Genomic DNA, 24440 nt, shown 5'->3' on the forward strand with positions numbered 1-24440 from the left:
ACTGGTACGGTTTGGCTGTGTGTCCCCACCAATTCCCATCTTGAATTGGAATCCCCATAATCCCTACGTGTTGAGAACAGGACCTTGGATCATGGGAGTGGTTTCCCCCATGCTGTTCTCATGATAGTGAGTGAGTTCTCATGAGATTTGGTGCTTTTATAAGGGACTCTTCCCCCTTTACTTGCACTTCCCTCTCCTGCCACCTTGTGAGGAAGGTACCTGCTTCCCCTTTGTCTTCTGCCATGATTGTAAGTTTCCTGAGGCCTCCCCAGCTATACGGAACTGTGGGTCAATCAAGCCTCTTTCCTTTCTAAATTACCCAGTCTCAGGGAAGTTCTTTATAGCAGTATGAGAATGGACTAGTACAGCAATAGATGCTAAAAAATGCAACTCAGCAGCGTAAGAAACACCTAATATGCACCTCCCTTGCACCTCCTGCTTAACTTCTGCAGTTTCTTCTCAACATAATAGCCATGCACTTTATATTAGTAGCCACAGATTAGATTTATTTTTGTAGAGACAGGGTCTCACAGTGTTGCTCAGGCTGGTTTCAAACTCTTGGGCTAAAGCTATCTTCCCACCTCAGCCTCCCAAAGTGTTGGGATTACAGGCGTGAGCCACTGCTCCTGACCAACCACATACCTTCTTGTTTCCTTTTGATCACAGCTGCTTCATATGCTTGAAACTGCTCAATAAAGCCCCAGAACAGATTCCCCTCTTAGCATCTCCACCCACTAGTCAATCCTCAAAGATTCCTTGAGTCCAATTTACCAGCTGCTTTATCCACCTGCAACCCCATTGCTGAGGGCTTTGGCAGATTCCTGTCCTTGTGTCCTGCCCTGCCTGCCAACTCCCAAACAGTCCTCCCATCCAGCCTCTCCACCTTATGAAAATCCAGGCCAAGCCCATTTTTGGGCTGAATCAAAAAATTCAGAAATTCCATATCAAGTCCCCACAGCACTGGTCAGCAGAGGAGAATGATGAAAACTGCTGTCTCTTGTCAGGAGGTTCCGATGGGACTTCCCAAAGTGTGTCACCTATTAGAACCGTTTCTCAGTGTCCCTCAGACATTTTCTGTTACCTTGCCAATGAATACTTCAATTTTTTTTCCAACTAGGGTGGAAAAAAAACCACTTGAATTTTCATTTCCTGTTTAACTTGTGATGGAAAAAAAAAGAGCCCTGGAAATTTAACTATGGATAAAAATAGCTTCAGTATCTTAAAGCCATTAAGTGAACATAAAAGGGCTCTTTGTGATCTCAGGGTGTCTGAAACCTGGCATCTGCCACCGTTCCTCTGTCCTCATCCAGAGGCAAGGCGTTCTGAACAAGGATTCCACGCTTAATGGCACCTTGAGAGTAAGTGCTCCCAGGTGCCCATCAAACCTGTCACTCCCAACAGCTGTTGCTAAGTGATGACTTGTCCCTCCACCCTCTGTTGCTTTTTGCATAAACAGGTCTGCAGAGTTGTGCCAGGAGAGTCTTCCAAGGCTGGGTGTGCTGTGCCCCCATCCATGCACACATCGAGTCACTCTCACCTGGCTTTGCTGTGCCCGTTCCAGCATTCCTCCTCATTAGATGTGCCCGCTGTCACGCTCTCGTCCTTGCAGATGGTGTAGGGTAACGCCGACCAGACCTTTTTAGAGAGCTTCAATTTCTCTTTTATGTCTGTGACCTGATCAAGAAACCAAGGAAAGCAAGTGAGTATTCTGCTCAGGATTTGCCCATTTCTACACAAGGACGTACACAGGCGAAGGTTATAGAACCTGTGATGTGACCAGCAGGAACTCTAACCGTTTTAAGAGAGAGACACTACACTGCAGAGTTTATGGCCTGGGAAAGCCTCCTTTCCTCTCCCTCAGTCCTCCTCTAGCCGACAGTTCTCAGGTAATTGGCTTTTTGTTTTCCATCTTTTCTGTCCTTCAATCCTTTGAATTACAAACTTATGAAGCATCGCGCCTGGCTTGGGGTCCCTCTCGTGCTGAGAGTCCCTATTGTGGACACCCCAAGTATAGTCTCTAGAATTCATTTGCTTGCATGTCAGGCAACCGTACCGAAACAAATGCACCAAGAGATAAATACTTTTCCCAATGGACTCCTTGTTTCTGCAAAAAATAAATATTGCCACTAATTCAGCTGCTGGTACTTCTGCTGTAGTGCAAATGACAGGCCCTTAGAGCAACACATGGGTGGTAAGCAATAAACCAAACCCTCTGAAAAATCTCTAGAACTGAAAGAGAAGTCATTCTAATATGGGTAAGTGTAAAATTCACAGCCCTGTGGATGGATGGCCGGGAAAAGCTTAGTGCCAGCATCTTAAGTGTCTTCAGGCTGAACACTGACTTTTCACTTGCAGAAAGGGTAGGGAGAGGAATTTAATTTCATTTTGGCTTCATAATGAACATTGGGAAAGTCCAGAGATGGCTGGAATGGATCTGTTATGAATTGAATTCTTTTCCTCCCTTTAACATGTTAAGTTTCTAACCCTTGGTACCTCAGAATGTGACTTTACTCTGAGATAGGGTCATTACAGAGATAAATAAGTTAAAGTGAAGTCACGTGGGTGGGCCCTCACTCAATATGATGTGTGCTTACAAAAAGGGGAAATTTGAGCACAGAGACAAGCACAGAGGAAAGATAATATGAAGAGACACAGGAAGAAGATGCTTATTTACAAGCCAAGGAGAGAGGCTTAGAACGGATCCTTTCCTCTCAGCCCTCAGAAGGAACCAACCCGGCCGACACCTTGATTTCAGACTTCCAGCCCCAGAACTGTGGGACAGTAAATGTCTGCTGTTTTAAGCAACTCAGTTTGTGGTACTTTGTTATGATGGCCTTAGCAAACAAATACAGATGCAAAGAAGCGTTGAGTCAACATTTGATGGGGAATGGGATATTTACAGAATCTCAAAGTACCTAGTAACACAGTTGCTTATTAATTACAAATGGAAAACTAGTAATTTTACAGTGTGGAAACTTGGCAGGCTGCCACCTTCACCGAATGATCAAGCAAGGGGACAAATTGGTCATGTGTTCCCCCTGATGTGATGTGCCAAGACAGACACGTCACTCAGGCCGCCCCAAATTCATAATTTGAACCTAATCATGGGAACACACCAGATAAACCGAGACTGAGGGGGCATTCTGAAAACCAGCTGGCCTCTAATCATCAACAATGTCCATCATAAAAGACAAGACAAAGCTGAAGAGTCCTTCCAGATTAAGAATAAGAGACATGATAGCTAAATGCAGGCAGAGGGCTCTGGACTAAATGCTAGGTCGGAAGGATAATTGCCAATAAAAGACATTATTGTGATAGTGGGCAAAATTTGTATGCTGGTTCTCTATTAGGTAATAGCATTATGTTAGTGTTAAATTTCCTGAATATAAAATCATACTGTGGTAACACAGGAGAATGCTGTACTCTCGGGAGATACACGCTTGAGGGTTTAAAATGAAAGGAGTATAATTTCCACAACTTGCTCTACAACAGCTCAGTAATAATCAAGAATAACAATAAATATACAGATGTATAAACAAAAAGAGAAAAGGTACATGTGACAACTTTTTAATATCTGGTAAACATAATGAAGAGTATAAAATTTTTCAAAACAAATGCAACTTTCCGTAAGTTTGACTATTTTTTTTTTTTCCAAAATAAACCACGTGAAAACCAATTCCTCACATTGTATTTGTTCTGCGTAGTGTCACTTTGGTGCCCTAACCTCCACTGAAGGCGTCCCCACAAGACCACCCATTCTCACTCTTGTCAAGACAATCCTCAGAGAAAGAAATACATGTTATATATTTACATCTGGTTCAGAAAATGACCACCACCTTTAGGTCTGAAATACTGTCAGGTTTATTCTTTCCCATAATAAAACAAACTAAGAATGAGCACTCTCTTTCTGCTTATTTTGCACTACAATCCTACCTCCAGGTTATGGGAATCTAAACCAGATACACAGATTTTGAGACTCAGAGAAAGAACAAAGTCACATGCCGTCCCACAGGTGTCTCCTTTCAGTATGTGCAGAATTTAATGGTGGATGTTGCACTGCTCATTCTTTAAATCATTCTCAAACGCTGTCTCCTTCGGAGTGCATTCTCGGGTCCCAGGTTAGATTGAGATTCAGCTTTCTGCAATGCCCAGTTCCCTCCTGATGATTCTAAGTACTGACCACTTGAAACTCTAATAATTGGCTTATTTTTCTGATTCTCCTTTAGACAACATGCTTCTTGTTGGCAGAAGTAGGGTTGTAATTTATCTTTATCCACAGTGTCCAGTATGGATCAAGCGACTAATCATCCAAATTTGCCACAACTTAGGGGATTCCAGGGTGATGAGTTTTCAGCATTAAAATGGGAACATCCCAGGTAAACCAGGATGAGTTGGTCACACAGGTCTAAGCACACAATAGGTGCTCAATAAATGTTGGTGAAGACAATGGATTGAATTGTCCCATTCTATTACAAGGTCATAGACTATGGTTAACACAAATTAGCTGGGGTCACAATACTGTGTGTTCATTCTCCCAAAAGGGGTGGGAGACAACTGTGGGATTGTATTTGGCTAAGTGAGGAGCCCATCACGGGGATGTGGGTTTCCTCTCATTGTTCAACGCAGCACATTTATAATCAGAGTATGTTCCCTCTGGCATTTTGGTAGCTGTACGTTTTCATTGTGCAGTTGAAGGAGATAACATCAAAGGAGCAGTGAGAAATGTAAATGCTGCTTTAACATTCTGCACGGAAACACTGGCCAACTCACCTGCAGACGGTGACGGCGAGGCAGATGGCTGAAAACATGGACACTATTAGCCACTGGAAAAGAACATGCCTTTGATTCATTTATGTCTGAATGATTGCAGTTTATTTTTCAGTATCAGGAAGGCCTTTCAATTTGCACATAATTTAGAAATATTTTTCTCATTTTAGTTATTGATATTTCTGAATAATATATGTAACTGCTCTGCTGTAGCTCCAGACATGAGGTGTTTTTTTTTTTTTTCCTGGAAACTTAAGTGTACACAACTGTGAATTAAGCTTTCTGTTAACAAGCACTCTTAGTACAAATATATTACTGACAATGACAGTGAGCCCTAATTCATTAATAACACACCAGATGGGAACAAAGACTTGGGATAACATCCAAAATTTGTAACAATTTCCTTTCTCTGATTCCTGAATGGGCTATTCTAGGAAAAATGAACTCTTGCCAATACTAGTGAACGGTATTTACCATCGCTCCAATATTGTTTCAGTAATGCTGTAATATTAGTAATCCCAGTAATATTTAAGTATTACTTTTTTCATCTGTGCTATTTGATAGATTCTGGAAGTTAAACAACAACTCCTGTTATGTCTCTGGAATCCGATCCAAACATATACTGTTGGGGTCCATAGGGAAAACATTAGCCCTCTCTTAGGATTTATCTGAAGTTGATTCTGAGTTCTGATAATTGCAACTCCTAATGTCAGCAGAGATAAACACTCCTAGTTTAAGAGTCAAAAGGCCCATGAACACTTGACTCTATTAGGAAGAGAGGGCGCCCTTCTCATACCTACCATTACAGTACTGTAAAATTAGGCTAAAGAGGGAGGAAGGCGACAAGGTGGAATGATTGCTAAAAACAAAGAGATGAGCAAAGTCAACGAGCAGAAAGAACTATCTAAGTCCTCTTCTATGACAAATTTACCTAAGAAGTAATCTTGCTCCAAATATTTCACCTGAATCCCATCAAGTTTCTAACTTAAAAAAATCAGTTTAAAGGAAATACTGGCAATAGAGGAAAAAACTAAGTAACACCATAAATAATCAGACACATCTAGTGATGAGATATTATATAAGACAACTGGCCTTTAATGCTTCAAAACAGGGCAGGTGAAAGAAGAAAGCAAGAAAGTAAGCAAGCAAGAAACAAAGACAGAGAAAGAAAGAGAAGAAAAAAAAGAGGAAGGAAGGAAGGAAGGAGGAAAGGAAGGAAAGAAGGAAGGAAGGAAAAGGAAGGAAGGAAGAGAAACTGACCCCTGGATTTGGAGGTAGGGACCCAGCTGTAAGTAAGAGCTTTGATAATTTTGAATGTAGAATACATAGTAGTTGATATCATTGAATAACTGCTAATTTTCTTAAGTGTGATCATGATGTCATGGCTGTATAGGAGACTGTGCTTGCTTTTAGGAGATTCACGCTGAGATACTTAGGGATAACGTGTCACTGCATCTTTTACTTACTTGAAAATAGTAAAACAGTCAACCATTATTGAATCTGTATGAGGGTTATATGGATGTTCATTTTACTATCTTTTCCCCACCATTTCAATACTGAAAAAGTTACAAATAATGAAAAGTTGGGAAAGAGATAAGACTTTGTGGATAGGGCTCATGGCTTTTAAGAGCCTTCCTGGGTTCAGCAGAGGGCAGTATTTGACTCAAAGAAATGGGGATTAACTGTGAGCTTTCATTGAGCTGAGGCCCTCACGCACATTCGATCGTCACAACTCTGACGGTGCTAAATAAGTATCATTACGCCCTTATACAAAAAGGAAACAGGCCTTAGAAAGGCTAAAAAACTTGCCACACATCTAGTTAATGATGGAGATGAGATTCAAATTCAAATGCAAATTCTGCAATCATTACTCTTAACCACTAGGCCTACTATGACCATAGTGGATAACCTTGGTTTTTGAAGTATGTGTGTTGGGTTGGTGGCAGGAGTGTGTGTGCATCTCTGGGGGTATGCAAGACATACAGTGTGATTCAGGATTAGAATTCCTATTTCTATTTTTAAGTATAAAAATACAAGAGGAATTAAGCTTTCCTAATATTTAATCTAGAGATTGATATTTCAACCAGTCCATACAGGGATGGCCATTTCTCAATTACCCCAAGGACAGAGTAAGACTTTCATAGTGGGGAGGGGCAGCAGTGGCACCTCAACCACCATTAACTTGCTGCTGGTGTATTGATGCAGCATATGTACTGGCTAAGGCATTTATTGATCCAGCATATGTACTGGCTAAGGCATTCATGGATTAGATTAATTAGTTTTAATTAATGGAATAGGATTTAAATAGCTTTTGAAAAGAAACTTTGGATTTCTTTCATTTCAAACAAAGCAAGCACAAGTAAACAATACAATGGCAGGCATAATATTCCTCTTATTCTTGATACATCTGGAACATTACAAAATAGAAATAAAAAAGAATATATTTTTCTCATCTTTCAAAACTTTCTGTTTTTATGTAAATTTCATCAGGTACAGAATGTGTTAATTCGGTAGTGCTTATATTACAATTTATGTATAAATATTTATAGGTATTCTGGTTGTCTATCATCCAGAATATTTTGCTGATAGAGGTGCAAGACCAAAAATATTTGCAGATTGCCAGTCTACAGCACAGGGACTCATACCATATATTTTAAATCAGTGACTTAGCAAGTAAAAATTCAATAACATTCAATGAAATCTGTTTAATGAGACAAGAAAATGTAGTACAGTTTAGAAAAAGTTCCAAAACATTGGTTAAATAAGAAAAAAGGCTTTTGTGGCTAGTATTCCTTCATTAAACCCTTCTAACATGCCTTTTATAAGACAGGTTTTACAGTAGACTCTGGGAATACAAAATATGACTTGTACACAGTTGCTATCCTTGAAGGGTTTGTAGCACTGTCTAGCGGGGGTTACTGATGCGGAACAAGCATTATAGTCCTAGCTAAGCAAAGGGCTGTGGGAGCACATATTAATTTGTCTGGAAATTCCCTTCCAGGGAACACCACCATATTCCTTCTCAAGCAAATAAGGCTTCGCTGCTATTTGTTCTTTTGTGGTTGCTGAACTCTTGTCCTGGGAAAGATTAGGAAGCAGAATAATTAATAATTTTCATCCAGGGATCAAAAACAAAAATAATGCATTACAGCCTCCCAAGTTTTAACCTCCAAGAACAGGATGATTTTGTCCATGTAGAAGCAATGGCTTTTAGCCACCACTCTGATCTTCAGCTACTCATTTGCTAAAGAACAGCTGTACTTTCTTGGCTCCAAGGGAATAACTGCTCCACAGCCAGAGACTCAGTAAACAGAGCTTTGTGTGTACCAGTGCTTAATAAATATTTGTCAAATGAATAAATACACGAACAGCATTGCTGATGATCTGCTAAGGGAAGTAAGATTTCAAAAATGATTGATTACCTGCCAGCAACTGCTTTCCAAATGTAACTTTAGAGAGTAAAGGAGGCATGGACAAATTCGTTCAGGTTTTTAGGGGGGGAAAAAAAACCCACCAAAACACCAAAACTCACTTTCCTTCACCTGATTACCCCCAGAGGAAGAGAGAGATCTCAGATGAGCCCCTCAGTCTTCTAATGAGCATTTCAGACTCCTGTTGTCTTAAATGTCATTCTAGTTGTAATGTACACAGGTAAGATGGACACCGGGGGGACCTCAAAAACAATCTTGGCTTACGGAAAAAGCATGAGAATTTAACTAGAAATGGAAAAAATCCCAGCTTAAAGGGTCTTTGCAATCCTCATAAACACATTCCAGCACCTTCCCTTCGGTTTTCTAAGCAGGTGACCTGTTGAATTCTGAGTTGTTGTGTTTGTGAACTCCATTATTGCTTTTGTATCCCATGTGAATTCTCTGATGAGACATATTTGACTTTCTCCTTCAGCCCATGGCTGTCTACCCAACCACAGGAGGTCCCAGGTCCATCTACCCTGGACCCTTTATTTCCTCTGGATCTTTCCAGAGCAGTCACTGTGAGAAGGCCACCTGGCGTTTTCCCTCAACCATCCCTGGATGCAAACCCACCTCACTGGCTACATGTTCGTGCACCTGGCCCAACACCCTGTTTGTTCCTGACGTCAGAAAGTTTCGATGTGCCCATTTCATCACGATGACAACATAATGTAACCAGATGTAAATAATATATACCATATCTTTAGAAAAATATGATGAATATTTAAAGGACTACTCTCTAAATAATAAATATTGAAGGAAAAAAACCAATGTGAATATTTTATAGGCTGGAGGTCATTGGTAAGCTTTGGAAAACAATCTGTTTAAAGAAATGAAGGCAGGCTAGTTTTTGCTCAGAGACAAGGCCATTTTCCTTGGTCAAGAGAAAGTCACCATACACAAAACAATTTTTGCAACCTAAGAGTTTAATATAATCCGGTTTTGGAGACAGTGACCTCATCTAACTTTACTGTAGAGAAGAATGGTCTTTTCTGACAGCACCAAGTCATTTGATTCACCGTGTGAGCCCGCATCAGAATTCAAGTCATGCATACTCCTTCGGTAATCAAACAAGGTCTGTGAATGTACCTGTTCACAGCTTCTCTCACTCCCTCGGGAAACACATGCACTCTGGAGGACAGCATTTATAGTTCCTAAGTCTCAGATAGAATATTATTTTTTCTGATGTGGCCACATATCTATAAACACAATCTCCCTCCCTCACATTCTTAGAGCAAGTAATCCATATCTTCTGATAATGGCTTTTAGCACTGTCTTCACTAGAACATCAGTTTTCCATTTATTCTGAATTTATGAAACTCTTTGCCGGGCGCAGTGGCTCAAGCCTGTAATCCTAGCACTTTGGGAGGCCAAGATGGGCGGATCACGAGGTCAGGAGATCGAGACCATCCTGGCCAACACTGTGAAACCCCGTCTCTACTAAAAAATACAAAAAACGAGCCGGGCGAGGTGGCAGGCGCCTGTAGTCCCAGCTACTGGGGAGGCTGAGGCAGGAGAATGGCGTAAACCCGGGAGGCGGAGCTTGCAGTGAGCTGAGATCCGGCCACTGCACTCCAGCCCGGGCGACAGAGCGAGACTCCGTCTCAAAAAAAAAAAAAAAAAAAAAAAAAAAAGAAACTCTTTGGTGTCATTTTTCACGTCTCAGATTGGCCCCTCTATAATATAATGTTTGGGTAGTTTTTGTAATGCTTGGTGGAGAAATTGCTTGTACTAATAACATGTTTTCTTTTAGGAAACTTCTAGATAAGTCTTGGGGATGATAGCAGGGTTATGGGGAATGCAGTTTGTCAGTGACCCTAAAGCTGACTTTGACCATATGTTACACCCAGCACTTTACAGAGTCCTCAAGACACTATGCAACCTAAAACCACTCCGACATTTTGGGCTCTATCATGTGTTTCCAGGGAGTCCAATGATAACTTCTAGTCTGTTTCCACATGACATATATTTTCGCAGTGGTGTGGTACTTTTTTATTTCTTTGTTTTTATTTTTTTGAGACAGAGTCTTGTTCTGTCGCCAGGCTGGAGCTCAGTGGTGCAATCTCGGGTCACTGCAACCCCCACCTCCCGGGTTCACGCCACTCTCCTGCCTCAGTCTCCCGAGTAGCTGGGACTACAGACATGTGCCACCATGCCCAGCTAATTTTTGTAGTTTCACTAGAGATGGGGTTTCACCACATTGGCCAGGATGGTCTTGATCTCTTGACCTCATGATCCACCCACCTCAGCCTCCCAAAGTGCTGGGATTACAGGTGTGAGCCATGGCTCCCGGACAGTACTTTTAACATTACTCCCAAGGTGACAAACACACGTTTCATAGGAAAGACTAAGAAGGATATAAAAAAAATTTTTTTTTAAGTAAGAAGTGAATCTTTGAAGGTTTGAAAACACAATGCTTAGTTTTGTTGAGTTTTGTAGAGAACTGGCAATGGCTTGAAAAGTTCAGTCTGAGTAATCCTGTCTGGTTTTAGGCTTGTAATTTCTTGGCTAGCTGATCATACCATATTAAGGGCATGCATTCTCCTGAAAACACTGATGGGGTCCTTTTCAGGCAAAATGCTGGTCCTCAAATTGGGATAAATGTGGGAGACATCAGAAATATCTTCCTACTGCTGTTCAGGTTAGATTTTCGCAGCAGATTTTAAGAAAACAACAAAAACTTTCAAATCTTCGTGTTTGTACCTAATGTCCTGAGTGTACCTCACTCCCTATGGCATTACATTTTAGGTACGTGAGTGCATCCTACACGTCCTTGAGAGATGACACAGTCTCACATTAAACTAATATCTATTGAATTCAGTAGTGAAAAGAAAAACACAAGAATTCATTTGTTCCTTGGGAAGCCAGACCAAGTCAAAGTACTACTTTGCACCAAGGTACCTAAAATGTGGCACTATTTACTTTTCAAGACTGAAAAATAGCAGTGATCAAGGAGTAGTTTTATTGCTGAATCATGGAATTTAGAGGTTTAGGAGAGCTCTCACGGTCCGTCCGATGCTTCCAGAGCATTCTTGACAGGCTCATCTAGACTCTATTTAAATGTTTCTAATGACAGATATAAATGAAGAAGGACTTAGGATTTGCTGTTTTGACCTAAGCCAAGTCATCTCCCCTTGCTAGGCACTTCTGGGTCTTTATGGACAGGGCTTGAGTACACAGCAGAAACACATTCTTATTCTTTCTCCTCACTTGGCATTGAGACTGAGCCCTCAACTTTTCTCTCTTGCCTGGCTTTGTTCCTTTGCAAGCGCTACCTGGTTTCAAATTCGGAGAGTGGATTCTATTTTTCTCTGCCTAGCCCTTGGCAAATGCTCCTTTGGATTCATTTCTGAGCAAAGGTCTGTCCCATCTGCTCTCTTGCTCTCTGGTTTGGAGAACAGCTGTATCCTCCTTGGTGGCTAACTTTGGCCTCTATCTTTTTTCAGGCATTAGTTTTGCTGTATAGAGGCAGACATCCCCAGGGAACTTGCCATGATTTAGAGCATGGATTGTGACAAGTGCTGATTCTAAATTAGGTCATTAGATATGCAGTCTTCATAATGCTGGATCGGAAGATCTCAGGTGCACTTTCAAAAGAAGAGAATGAATTCAGTATTTCTAGCAGTTATATAAGGCACCTTGAAGCATTTTGGATATTTTATTTTAAATCTGACCTCTGCTCCTACCATCATCTATTCTATCATCATTATGGAATGAAACCTTTTGGAGGTTCTTTGTGGTTTGAAAGGCAAATTTCCTCCATATTTCCTGAATTTCCTGATATAGCTAACAAGATGATGCTAGTGGCATAGGATTGACCCCTTTGTATAGGACTAACCTGGAAATTAGCCCTGATTTGGAAAACTGCCAGAGAGCACTCCAATTATTTAATAGCCCAATTTTGCTAATGTGAAAAAAGTTTAATGTTTGAACACTTAGTTTTGCTGAAAAATTCAGATTCTTTGCCAACTCTTATTTCAAATGTACAACCCCTTCATAGGGCCTTTGATATACTTAGGAAACCCATACAGAATTTCCATCTCTATTTCTACCTGTGATTGGCATAACACAGTGATTTCGTTAAGCTCATAGCTACCTGAAGGTACTCTGAAAATATTGAAATTTCATCTTTAGGGAATGAAATCCAGGACAAGTAAGTCTGCTAATTAAAAAAGGGGGAGGAGGCATCGCAAAGCATTTCACTTCAAGTTTAGGCATTCCTGAATATTTTAGAGTTCGTTATTTAATTCCAGCAGTTCGGTGGCTTTATTCTTCCACACCAAAACTGAGAAATAGACGTGCATTCTGGTCTCTTTCTCTGAAGCCTGCAGACATTTGGAACTTACCGGGAAACAGGAAACACCTTTTGCTCACCCAAGAGTGGTGTCATTGAGCATGATATCTTACTTATCTTAAGTGAGATACTGCAAACATTATTTCGTCCAACAGCAAGAGTACCCACAAAGATGTGCACACATTGGAAAAGTAATTTAGATGCAGCATAGGAAAGTATTCAGCAAGTGGTAGGTGGAAATCAGATTTATCTAAATTCTAAAGCCATTTAGGGTACAGACGGGTTGCCATAAATCTTCAATGGAATAGGCAACCAAAAGCATATAAATGTCTCTTGGGCATGTATGAGTTGATTTATACTTAACTATATAGACTTGCATTGTGTGGTGCATAATAAATGCTACTTTTAAATTTCTTATGTTACATTTATGCTATAATTCAATGATCTGCCTTTTTTCTTCCTGGGTTTAACTGGGAACTGGTTCAAGTTCAAATACCAAAGATTTCAGCCTAAGGGATGAGACACTAGTAAATACCTCTAAGAATGTAAACGACTGCACCCAAGGCTGCCTATGAACTTTTACTCAAGCGCAGAGTCTGTACATTGGAGAGAAGAGGATAATTTAGTTGAAAGAATTCCTATGGGTTTCAACTTAGGACCTCCCCAGAATATGTGCTCACAAAGATCCCTTCGGTTTTACCTACCATAGAGATTTGCCCATTCATCATGGGTGTGGGCCTCCCTCCCAGCTTGAGGGGACATAGGGGCAGGGCCTCTGTCCTTTATGTTCACCACTTCCTAGCAGATGTGTGTCCCGTCGCCTAGCACAGTGCCTGGTTTTTGGTTGTACTCAATAGATAGCGAATGAACAAATGAACAATTGGCAGAGTAGGCAGAAGGGCAAGTTCAAATTCTGGGTCTTCAAATGAAATTGTAAATGAAGTGTCAATTGTACATGGCCTTACTTGCAAAATAAATTATTGACATAGGGAAGGGCATCTTCCTTGTAAGCTTCCCTATATTACAGATAACTGGTTGTTTAGGGTCTATTTATGAACAGTCCAACTAAACACCCCCATCCCCACACACATCTGCACACAGGCAGGCACACACACTTGATTCGTATCTACAATGTACTGGGCCTTTTTAAGGTCCTGGGCATACAGCGATTTAAAGGACATGGTCCTGCCTTCAATTAACTACCCAGTGGAGGAAAGATATATACACACAAATGAGCATTAAAAATGGCTCACACGTTTAAGGGTTGTAGGGTGTGAGAAGTAAAATCAATATTTTACAATAAGGGAGAAAGTGGAAACTTAAGTTCATACATTGCTAGGGCATTTGGAACTGGAAGTACTTAATGAGTACAAATGTCACCATGGGGACATATGGCACTGGGGGACTAAACTGCATTCTTTCTTGCAAATCAAGTTCTTACCCCTGTGAGGTAAATTACCTGTTCCTGAGAGCCATCTGGTTCGCTTACAGATCCAATTTACCCCATGGGGCACCAACCAGGGAGTACCATTGACTCCTCTTATGATTAGACCCAAGTGACATAACTTTGCTTGTCTTTCACCTTTGCATCATAAGCATCCAATAACCTAAATAGGTCCTCTTAGTCTCCTACAAGCTGCAGTGGTGTCATAGGCAGCCCACTTCAGCTCCAGTGGGAGAGAAAACAACCTGTAAAATGGCAAAATGGCCATCCTGTTCGAAGAAGCAATGAGAGCCTAAAGGCAGCAATATCCAACAGAAACATAATGTGAGCCACAAAGGAGCTACGGGTGTCTTTTTACATTTTCTAGTTGCCACATTGAAAAAAAAGTAAGTTGAAGCTAATTTCAATGTATAACATTCAACAAGTTTTGTTGAACACAACTTATTCAAAACATTGTTTCAATATATAGTAAACACGAAACATTTAAAAGAGATATTGTATGTTCTTTATTCTTTTCTGGTACTAAGTCTTTAAAGACCAGTTTGTATTTTATACTTATAGTCCATCTCAATTCATTCCACCGGACATCTCCATTGCTCAATAGTCACACATGGCTAGTAGCTGCCACGTTAGATGGCACAGGTTTCAAAATCTGTTGTGGGTTTTTCACTTAGAGCACATTTCAGTTCTGTCTACAGCACATCCCTAGTGGTCAACAGCCTTGTGTGGCTGCTGGCTACCGTACTGAGAGCACGGTCTAACGTCCTTCCTCAGCACGTCAGGAGAGGGGGCCAGTTGCTACTGAGAGGGGTTGAGGGTGATTCCTAGGCTAGGGGTTGTTGTCTGAATGAGCTAAAGGCAGGCTATTAGCTTAACATTAGAGTGTTCAGTATCTTCTTCTGAACTTTTTGAGTAGGTTGCATTTCAAAACAACAGACCTCATTTTTATCCTTTTTCTCTGACCTCACTCTCCTGCCCCTACTCCATACCCACAGTCAACTGTCCCAAGTACAGCAGGAAAGAACTGAATCGAAGTTAGGTTACAGTAGAGGTCTGTTTGAATCCAGCCTATGTCTACAATTGCTTCAGTTTATATAAATGGGAACATGTTCCATTCAGCTTTGTGATGTCCATCAACATTTTGCCTATGAACAGATTTTTTTTTGGCTCGTATTTATCTATTTTTACCAAAGTTTAATAATCATCCAGAAAAGTACACAAATCATATATCATCAGTTTGATGAATTTCTCACAAGATACTCATGCAATAAGACCAGATATGTGGTGGTTGTAATAAAGGAAAATATTTTTAAAGTTTTGGTTGAATCTAGTGAGAACACATGGACACAGGAAGGGCAACATCACACACCAGGGCCTGTCGGGGGTTGGGGAGCAAGGGAAAGGAGAGCATTAGGACAAATACCTAATGCACGTGGGGCTTAAAACCTAGATGATGGGTTGATGGGTGCAGCAAACCACCATGGCACATGTATACCTATGTAACAAACCTGCAGGTTCTGCACATGTGTCCCAGAACTTAAAGTAAAATTTAAAAAGGTTTTTGTTGAATCTAATTCTTTTCACAAGATTTCATTCTCTTGAAAATTAATTTTATCAAGTCATGGATATGCAGGGATTACAGATTACCAAAGAGCTGAGTTCATTATTGATTTACTGTAATTTTGAGATTATAAATTGCTTCTAGGCTGTGGGCATGTACCTACATTTCAAAGGCAAAAGGCTATCAAAAAGTCGATACAATGACTTGCTTAAAGCAGCCTGACATCTTTTCCTTCAAGGTGGTCCAGCCTCATCTGCGGGCCTTTAGAGACCACCTTCACTATGACCACCAGATGGCAGTGTTGTCCAATCTTTGTCCACCTTTCACCCCCCCCCCCCCCTTACCAGTCTTATCCCCGAGAATAAAACTGTGGATTGTTCCACTGCATATAAAACTGAAAACCCTGTTATTTTAAACTTGAAACTGACAGGCTGTTATTTTAATGAGGTCTACCAGAGCCAAGGTTAACCAAAGCTTTATTTCCCTACAAAATGTTAAGGCCACAGTTCTAAAAGGGGGCTGTGAAATTTTATGTTATTGATACTTTTTCTGACTGTACAAGTTTTAAGATATTTTTTGACAAGTAAAGCTACATGATGAATATAGACATATGTTTATGTATAATAGCCAAATTCTGTATTACAATTGCTTCAAATTTCTCCCGATAGGTCCTTTTACTCTAAGTTAGATTCCCTATGACACAAAATTCTTTGTATCCATTTCAGTCTATTTTGAAGCAAAAGTATATATTTTTAGCACTTTGACTTTCCAGCTTAATGAGTCAAAGGAAAATTTAAAACTTATTTCAATCTCATTAATATTCCAAAATGAAATCAAGTGTAATATTTAATTCTTTATTTCTATGAAATAAGCTTAGATCCAGAACAGTAAAACTTAGAAAGGATTTTTTATAATAGGTACTCCTACAATGTATGATGGTTAATGGCATTACAATTTATTTCCTTTCCCTTGAAATGTCTTTTTATGTTCATCAAGGAAGGATTTAAAGTCAGTTACTAACTGTGCCAGTATTAAAAACATTAGAAACCATCTTTCCCAAGTGATTTTGCTAACATTTTTTGCACCCTTTAATCTGTTCCAAGCAATAATTTTAAACATGTAACCAACCTTCCTGTCTGAATTTATGCAGTAGATCTTGCAAATAATCCATTTCTACATTTACAAAATTACTTGGAATGATTATTGTCACTACTGATCCTTTGTCACAGGCCAAAGGTCTGTCCGCAAAAGGACTTTATAAGCTCTGGAGGAGCCTGCCTGGATTTCTGAAACTGGGCATTAAATAAATGAATTTCATGTTCAGTTATTATTAATTAGTGGCAATGCCCATTCACTTCGAGAAACATCTAATGCAAACATACTGTGTATAAAGAACTGTGCCTGGCAGACTAAGTTTATAAAACCAAGTTAGAAACAGTCCCTGTTCTCAGGATCAGCTACATAATTTGTAGAGCCCAGTGCAAAATGAAAATGCAGGGCTCCCTGTTTAAATATTATTAGGAATTTGAACGTGGCATTTACAGAGCGTCAGGTACTTCTAAACACTGGGCCTTGTGCAACTATGCAGGTAGTATCCCATGAAGCCTGCTTGTCTTCAAGAAGCTATGATCTAGTTGGGTTTTCCTGACCTGTACAACGAGGAGTGAGACAGGTGCTGATAAAAATTATGATAACAACAGTGATGGCTACCATTACCTATTAGACGCTCAGCAACTAAATCCATAATTGCCTCCAATTTGTAAAAAATGCTGAAAGGTAGCTGTTGATGTCTCAACTTTACAGATGCCATAACTGAGAATTGCATTTCTATGGTGACTTTTTTGTTTAGTGAGATGTCATCAAATCCTCACTAAGTGGCTGGCCCCATGCTAAACCCATCACTCCTATCTCTTGCTTAATCATCACAACCTCACACAAACAGTGAAGACACTGAGGAAGTGAAGAGTGAAGTCACTTGGCCTTGATCACACAGTACAAGTAGTAGGGCCTGATTTTGAGCCTTGGCAGTGGGGCCCCAGAGCCTGCAGTCTCAAATTAACCATTGCAACAGAACTGGTGAACTGGAGAGTATTAATGCAGTTGAAAAGCCCTGTGCCTGTTGGTAGGTCCCACTCATTTCAAAAAAGATGGAAAATATATTTGCGGGGAGGAGGATAGCACTCTGGAAATCTTTGTACTCTTCCCTGAATTATCAGTCCATGCTAATGTTCTAGACCTTCTCCAACACCATTGTGATTCTAGCAGCCCTACAAACAATGTCCTGATTCTTGGCCTTTTTCTAATGCTGCTATGGTTTGAGTAGCCTTTCCTAATTTTCTAGGCCATTTCTAACAATGCCTGTGGCTAGAGCCCTCCAAACAAATATAAGACTACACATTTTTCAGGATAACATTTTAAATCAGCCCATCTTCCCTTAGGAAGTCCAAAGACAGATGAATCAAATGCTATTTGCCCAATTATGCTTCTGGTTATGTATAACAGTGGGTTATACTGTCCCTGAATCAATCAGTCAATCAATCAATCAATCAATCATCAATCATCTATCATTGATCAATTGTCTATCATCTATCTTAACTCTCAGCGGAAATAATAATTTTCAGGTGGTGCTAAGAACATTCTAGATGCACAATACCATAAAACCTATGCCATTTCTCTAACAGGCAAGTGTGAAAAAATGAAAGTCCTAAAAACTCCTCCTGGCTTGAAAATGGAAAAAGAGTTCCCTTTCTGGATATTTTATTCATAAAACAGCACAGACCAACTCCTCCCCTGGGTTTCCATGACAAAGGGAGAGCTTTCCCATAGGGCTACATATGTAGGCTGGAAAGCCAGCCCCACATATTTAATGGTCTGTATCTAACAACATTGTATTAGAAATCCTCTCCTTGAGACTATTTCTCTTATGAAATGAAAAGTAGTAAAGAAAACAAAATTTTCACCACCTTGCCATAGGAACCCATGGGGACTTGATAGGGCTTTGCATTTTCCTATTACATTGTACTTGGGAATAAGGTTGAGAAGCCAGACAGTAAATCTGATTCAACCAAATCCAAAGCACTTGGAGGAATCACCTTTTTATTGCAGATAAGTATAAAAACAGTACTGGAAGCACACTGGAATCTTAAAGATCAAACGCCAGGGGCTTTCTGTTAATAGATTTGGTAGCTAAGCAGTGGTACTTAGAGAATAGCCTTTATCTCTTCAAAAAAAAAAAAAAAAAAAGGTCTCAGCAAAAGGAGTTCTGAACGTAAATAATTAGAATGATTTGTGTCAAGTTAGCCTCAATGTTAGGTTGCTTTTCTATTCCTTCTTTGAAGAGCGTTATGTTTTATTCCTGATGCATTGGAAAGTCATGGTATAATTATCATGCTGGCATATGAGGTTACACTGTCAGTCTTTCTGAACACAATGGAAACCTAACCTCTCAATTTTTCCCCTAGGTTAATAAATACAAAATTCACTGATTTGATTTTTTGTATTTTTCTCATTATAAGTTACTTCTGAATTTTTATACTACTATGCCATGGTGATCCATAAATCACAAATTCCAATATGCTTCATTCTCTTCATTCTTTTTAGTATAATTAAAGGAAAGTTAAGCAGCCTTTTGAAAACAGTTTTCATTTTCTTATTTCTTCAAATTATTTCCTATGTGGAAAACCGACCTTTTTTTCAAGCCAAATTACGAATATTTAAAAAAGACCTAGTGCATTTTCAATTGCTTCTTCTGTCCTCATAAAGGTAGGAGGGTTTTTCAAAGGTTTTTACAAAGATAACTGAACGTGGGGTATCATTTATCCAAGTGCCTAAATGAGATATGCCACTAAGTACCCCTTCTCCATTATTTATATGGTCGAGAAGACAAACTTCAAAGGAGCTAGAACTTATGTCCAGAACTTGGTTTTACTATTATTGCTCCGAAAAGGTGACTCCACAACAAGAAGAGGCACTTAGAAATCTCTTTTGCTTGACATTTTAAAAAGTTTTTTTTTTTTTTTTTTTTTTTTTTTTAAACAAAGCCATTAGAACAGGCTTTCCTAAAACATGATGAAAAAGAGGATTTCAGGAAAAACATGCTGAGTATCCTGGGAAATCACGGAAACTCTGTAGTCATCTTTACCAGGGAAAGAGCTTTTCCCTGATCGAAAATGGTGAAGGCATAGGTGGTCCTAGGGTTGCCATGCCGAGGTGTTCACACAACGTGCTCTCAGTACAGACACAGGTACTAGACCTGCAGTCTGGAGATTGGCACTCTTAAACTTGCATCCCGCAACTCGTCCTGATACACGGGAAATCTGAAAACTCAGACCCATGGAGTTAAAGAGTAGACAGTGTGATCTCTCCAGGGCAAGCTCAACCCTGTGACTTCACTTGTTTTCTTTCTCTGAAAAGTCTTTTAATTTTCAGATTTAGTCTAGCTTTTCATATCCATCTTTTCACTTCTTCTAAGCCTATAGGTCAGGTTCTCATGGTCAATGAATCTAATTGCAGTAATTAAAAAAAAATCTGTCTTTATTTTCTTTACTTAATTTTTTGAATATGTAGTACTGCTGCCATGAATTAAATGGTCTTTCTCTTTTTTCTCTTTCTTTTCTTTCTTTCTTTCTCTTTCTCTCTTCTTTCTTTCCCTCCCTCCCTCCCTCCTTCCCTCCTTTCTCTCTCTCTCTCTCTCTCTTCTCTTTCTTTCTTTCTTTCTTTCTTTCTTTCTTTCTTTCTTTCTTTCTTTCTTTCTTTCTTTCTTCCTCTTTCTTTTTTGATGGAGTCTTGCTCTGTCACCCAGGCTGGAGGGCAGTGGCACAGTCTCAGCTCACTGCTACCTCTGCTTCCCAGGTTCAAGTGATTCTCCTGTCTCAGCCTCCCAAGTAGCTGGAACTACAGGTGCACACCACCACATCTGGCTAATTTTTTGTATTTTTAGTACAGAGGGGGTTTCACCACACTGGTCAGGCTGGTCTTGAACTCCTGACCTCAGGTGATTCACCCTCCTCGGCCTCCCAAAGTGCCATGGTCCTTTCTCTTAAAGACCAATGGCAATGGCTGTATTGTTGCGTGTGTTCATGCATTCAGTCAACAAACATTCATGAAGGGTTTTCTCTGTGCAAGATACTGCATTAGGTATTGGGGCTACAGAGATGAAAAGGACATTGTTTCTACTTTCAAGGAGCTTTCTCTTCTGCGGAGACATAGACATAAAAACTGACAGTAGTACAATGTGATGTCAACATTGACAAGAATTGAGTAGAGAAGGATAGAAGCTGAGTGTAGAGTAGGTTTTTTTCAAGAGCAGAAACCAGTGACCCAAAGTTGATTAAACTGAGATCAAATGGGAAAAGGTAAGCGCACTTAAACCACAGTAAAGGGGATAGGGTATAACGGGTTAAATCAGGACCAATGAGAATAGACACATGGTGCTATTCTCAGTACAGACACAGGTACTAGACCTGCAGTCTGGGCATTCACACTCTTAACGTGTGTCCCCCAACTCGTGGTAGTACCTTAGGGCTGTGACCACTTAATGAGAAATCCAGTCAATGTCTAGGGAGGGTTCAAGGAGTGAGGGAGGCATTCTCAAGGCCTGGGTACCATCAGTTGGCCAAGAGTGCCGCAGATGCCTTTAGTTAGAGGACTAACTAAAGGCAGAATGTGTGTTCACACTGTATCTCACAGGGGATGCATGCAGCTTCTGATGGATAAGTATTACCTGCGGAGCATCAGATGGTCCAGAGGTAGAGAGCAGGGGTCCTGAGTCTGCCAAGTAGGGGCTCTAGGGAGAAGCTCCCACAGGGGTCTCTCTGAGCTGATCTTGAAGAATGAACTGGTGTTGAGGCTCCCAATCAGATGGAGCCCATGTTCAAAGGCTCATGTGGACCAAGCCCACTAAGGCTTTGGAAAGTAGTTAGTTTGGTACAACTGAAAGGTACAGTGCATACGTTGGAGAGGCAGGAGTCGGGGCCAGAGAAGTGGGCCAGTAGATTCTACAGGGTTTCATAGTCTACTGTGAGCAGTTTAGTATTTTTTTCTGGAGAATCAATGAAGGGTGAAGGGTGCTAGAACAGCCCAGCTGGGGTCCAGAAGGATACACAGGTATGGCACTGTGAAAGCCAGGTGGGGTGGGCAATGGTCTGGATTGATGACAGGGGACAGACAAGTGGTGTCTTGTTCACATCTATCACGGATTCCTAACTGGCAACTCCATGACACATTTTCCATTTTAAATGCATTGTTTCATTTTTACCTTTTCTTTTTCTGAGACAGGGTCTCACTCTGTTGTCCAGGCCAGAGTCCAGTGGTGCAATCCTAGCTCATTGCAGCTCTGAACTCCTGGGCTCAAACAACCCTCCCGCCCTAACCTTCCAAGTAGCTTGGATTACAGATGCATGCCACCATGCCCGGCTACATTTTTCATTTTAATTAGGCTCTACTTCTTTCAGAGCCCTGTTCCCCCTCCATGTGCTCCCTGCCAGCTCAAGCCTTTGCTTATGCTACTTCTGAGAAGTAACTTCCTCCACCAGCAGTGATGTCTCTTCTCTTAGCCTGTCCACAGCTTCTTCATCCTTTCAGGCAGATCATGCAGATAAAGCAAATTAGAGAAGCGGGCTGAGTTTGTTTGTTCATTCATCAAACATCTACTCTTTTTCGGGCACTCTCCTAGGTACCAGGGATGAAGTAGTGAACAAAAGAGGGCAAAAACTCCTTCCTTCATGGAGCCTACATTTGCATTACAGGATTCCAACAACAAATGAGATAAACCAGTAAAATATATGGCATTGTGGAAGACAGTGTGGTGATTCCTCAAAGACCTAGAACCAGAAATACCATTTGACCCAGCAATCCTATTACTGGATACACACCCAAAGGAATATATATCATTCTGTTATAAAGATACATGCACGCGTATGTTCATTACAACATTATTTACAATAGTAAAGACATGGAATCAACCCAAATGCCCATCAAGGATGGACAGGATAAAGAAAATGTGGTACATATACAGCATGGAATACTATGCAGCTAATACTGTGCAGGATAAATAGTTAATGCATGCGGGGTTTAATACCTAGGTGATGGGTTGATGGGTGCAGCAGCAAACCACCATGGCACACGTTTACCTATGTAACAAACCTGCATGTGCTGCACATGTATCCCAGAACTTTAAGTTTAAACAGAATTATACAATAAAAACATACATGGCATGTGCTAAAGTGAAAACTAAAGTGGAGGAGGGGATTGGAAGCATGTGTGGAGGTGGATGCTCATGGAAGGCCTCACTGAGAAGGTAGCAGGTGATAATGTAGGGAAGCAATATCTGTTCTTTTCATAGACACATTTAGATTGATATTAATAGCATACAATTTCATTATTTCCTCATTCATTTTCACAAGACATAGTCTCTCACTTTTCCCTTGAAACATGACTCCCTCATGGACTACTTTTGCATTTTTACACTTTGGTACGATGTGTATGGGGATTATTTTCTCTTCCAGAAGAAAGCAATAGTGCACACATGAAAATAAAAGGTAACTGACACTTGGCCTTGGTTGGGGAGACAACTGAGAGGGTGGAACATGGTGCACACCTGGAGGACATTGGCCAAAGAGAAGAGCCACGGCTGGGCACACTGGCTCATGCCTGTAATCCCAGCACTTTGGGAAGCCGAGGCAGGAGGATCATATGAGGTCAGGAGTTCGAGACCAGCCTGACCAACATGGTGAAACCCTGTCTCTACTAAAAATATAAAAATTTGCCAGGCGTGGTGGTGGGTGTCTGTAATCCCAGCTACTTGGGAAGCTGAGGCAGGAGAATCACTTCAACCTGGGAGGCAGAGGTTGCAGTGAGCTGAGATCATACCACTGGACTCCAGCTTGGGCAATAAGAGTGAGACTCTGTCTGAAAAAGAAAAAAAGAAAAAAAGCCACTGGCCTTGGCATCATGCCACATGAACACAGGAGCCAGGAGAGGTAGAGTTTCTTTTACAATAGAACTATATGGATTTGAACATGGAATCTCCTGGCTTTTAAATTCTCTCTCCACCTCCATCCTTGTCTTCATCATGATCATCATCATCACCGTCCGTCATCCCCCCACCATCATCATGACAGCATGGGCTGAACGAAACACATCTGTATAAATAGATTAACACTGATGGCTGACAATTTATAACCTCTGCCTTGCAGCTTAGTTTAAGAGCAGTCTCAGGTCTGAAGCTTTCCCGGATAATGCCAATTCATTCTGCTGTCGGCATTCTTTTCATTTTGCACTCATTTGCTTATCCATTCATTCGGCATTTGCCTAGAGCTTACCGAATAGCAGGGACTGTGCTAAGGGCATGTTCTTGATGAAAACACACCTTCCAGAACCTGTAGTTGAATTCTTTGGCTATTTTTTATGTTACACATAGCACTGGAAAGTGTTGGAGCTGGAAGGCACTCCTGAAAGTGAAATTTATTTTGATCATCCTATCACACAATTGAGCACTTTATTTTACCAGTATCTCATGCATTTGGTTTGTTTCCTGTTTCATTTGGATATAGATTATCTCTGTAAAACATCTTGATGCCCCTGGGAAAGAACAGTATCTTATTCTTTTTGTATCTTTTTTAACAGTGAGCTGAGTGTTGCATACATGGTAGACACTCAATAGATACTCTCTCAGTTGACTGCTGGATTATGGAGAGAGCCCCAACATTTTCAGAAATAATCTGACATAAAGACTGACGTGGACTCCATCAGAACTTATTCATTCCTTGGAGAAGAGAAGTTTGACTAGATGAGCATGTGGGAAAAGAACAGGCTTTTGAATATGTTATTCTGTACAAGATGCCTCGGAAGTTAAGCATCTGTAAGAGAAAATGTTCACCGTTGCAAAGAACCATGATGTTGCCT

The 24440-nt window shown here is 40.6% G+C and overlaps 1 protein-coding gene across 1 annotated transcript in view; it reads right to left on the bottom strand.

The window, feature by feature from the left end:
* Positions 1–24440, bottom strand: part of GPC6 (glypican 6) — a 590829-nt gene that overhangs the window by 29389 nt on the left and 537000 nt on the right. The window contains exon 5 of the mRNA XM_030922398.1: positions 1538–1674. Coding sequence (XP_030778258.1) covers positions 1538–1674 — 137 coding nt within the window. The remainder of the gene's footprint in view (positions 1–1537; positions 1675–24440) is intronic.

Source organism: Rhinopithecus roxellana, chromosome 18 (assembly GCF_007565055.1).
Source record: "Rhinopithecus roxellana isolate Shanxi Qingling chromosome 18, ASM756505v1, whole genome shotgun sequence".
NCBI lineage: Eukaryota > Metazoa > Chordata > Mammalia > Primates > Cercopithecidae > Rhinopithecus > Rhinopithecus roxellana.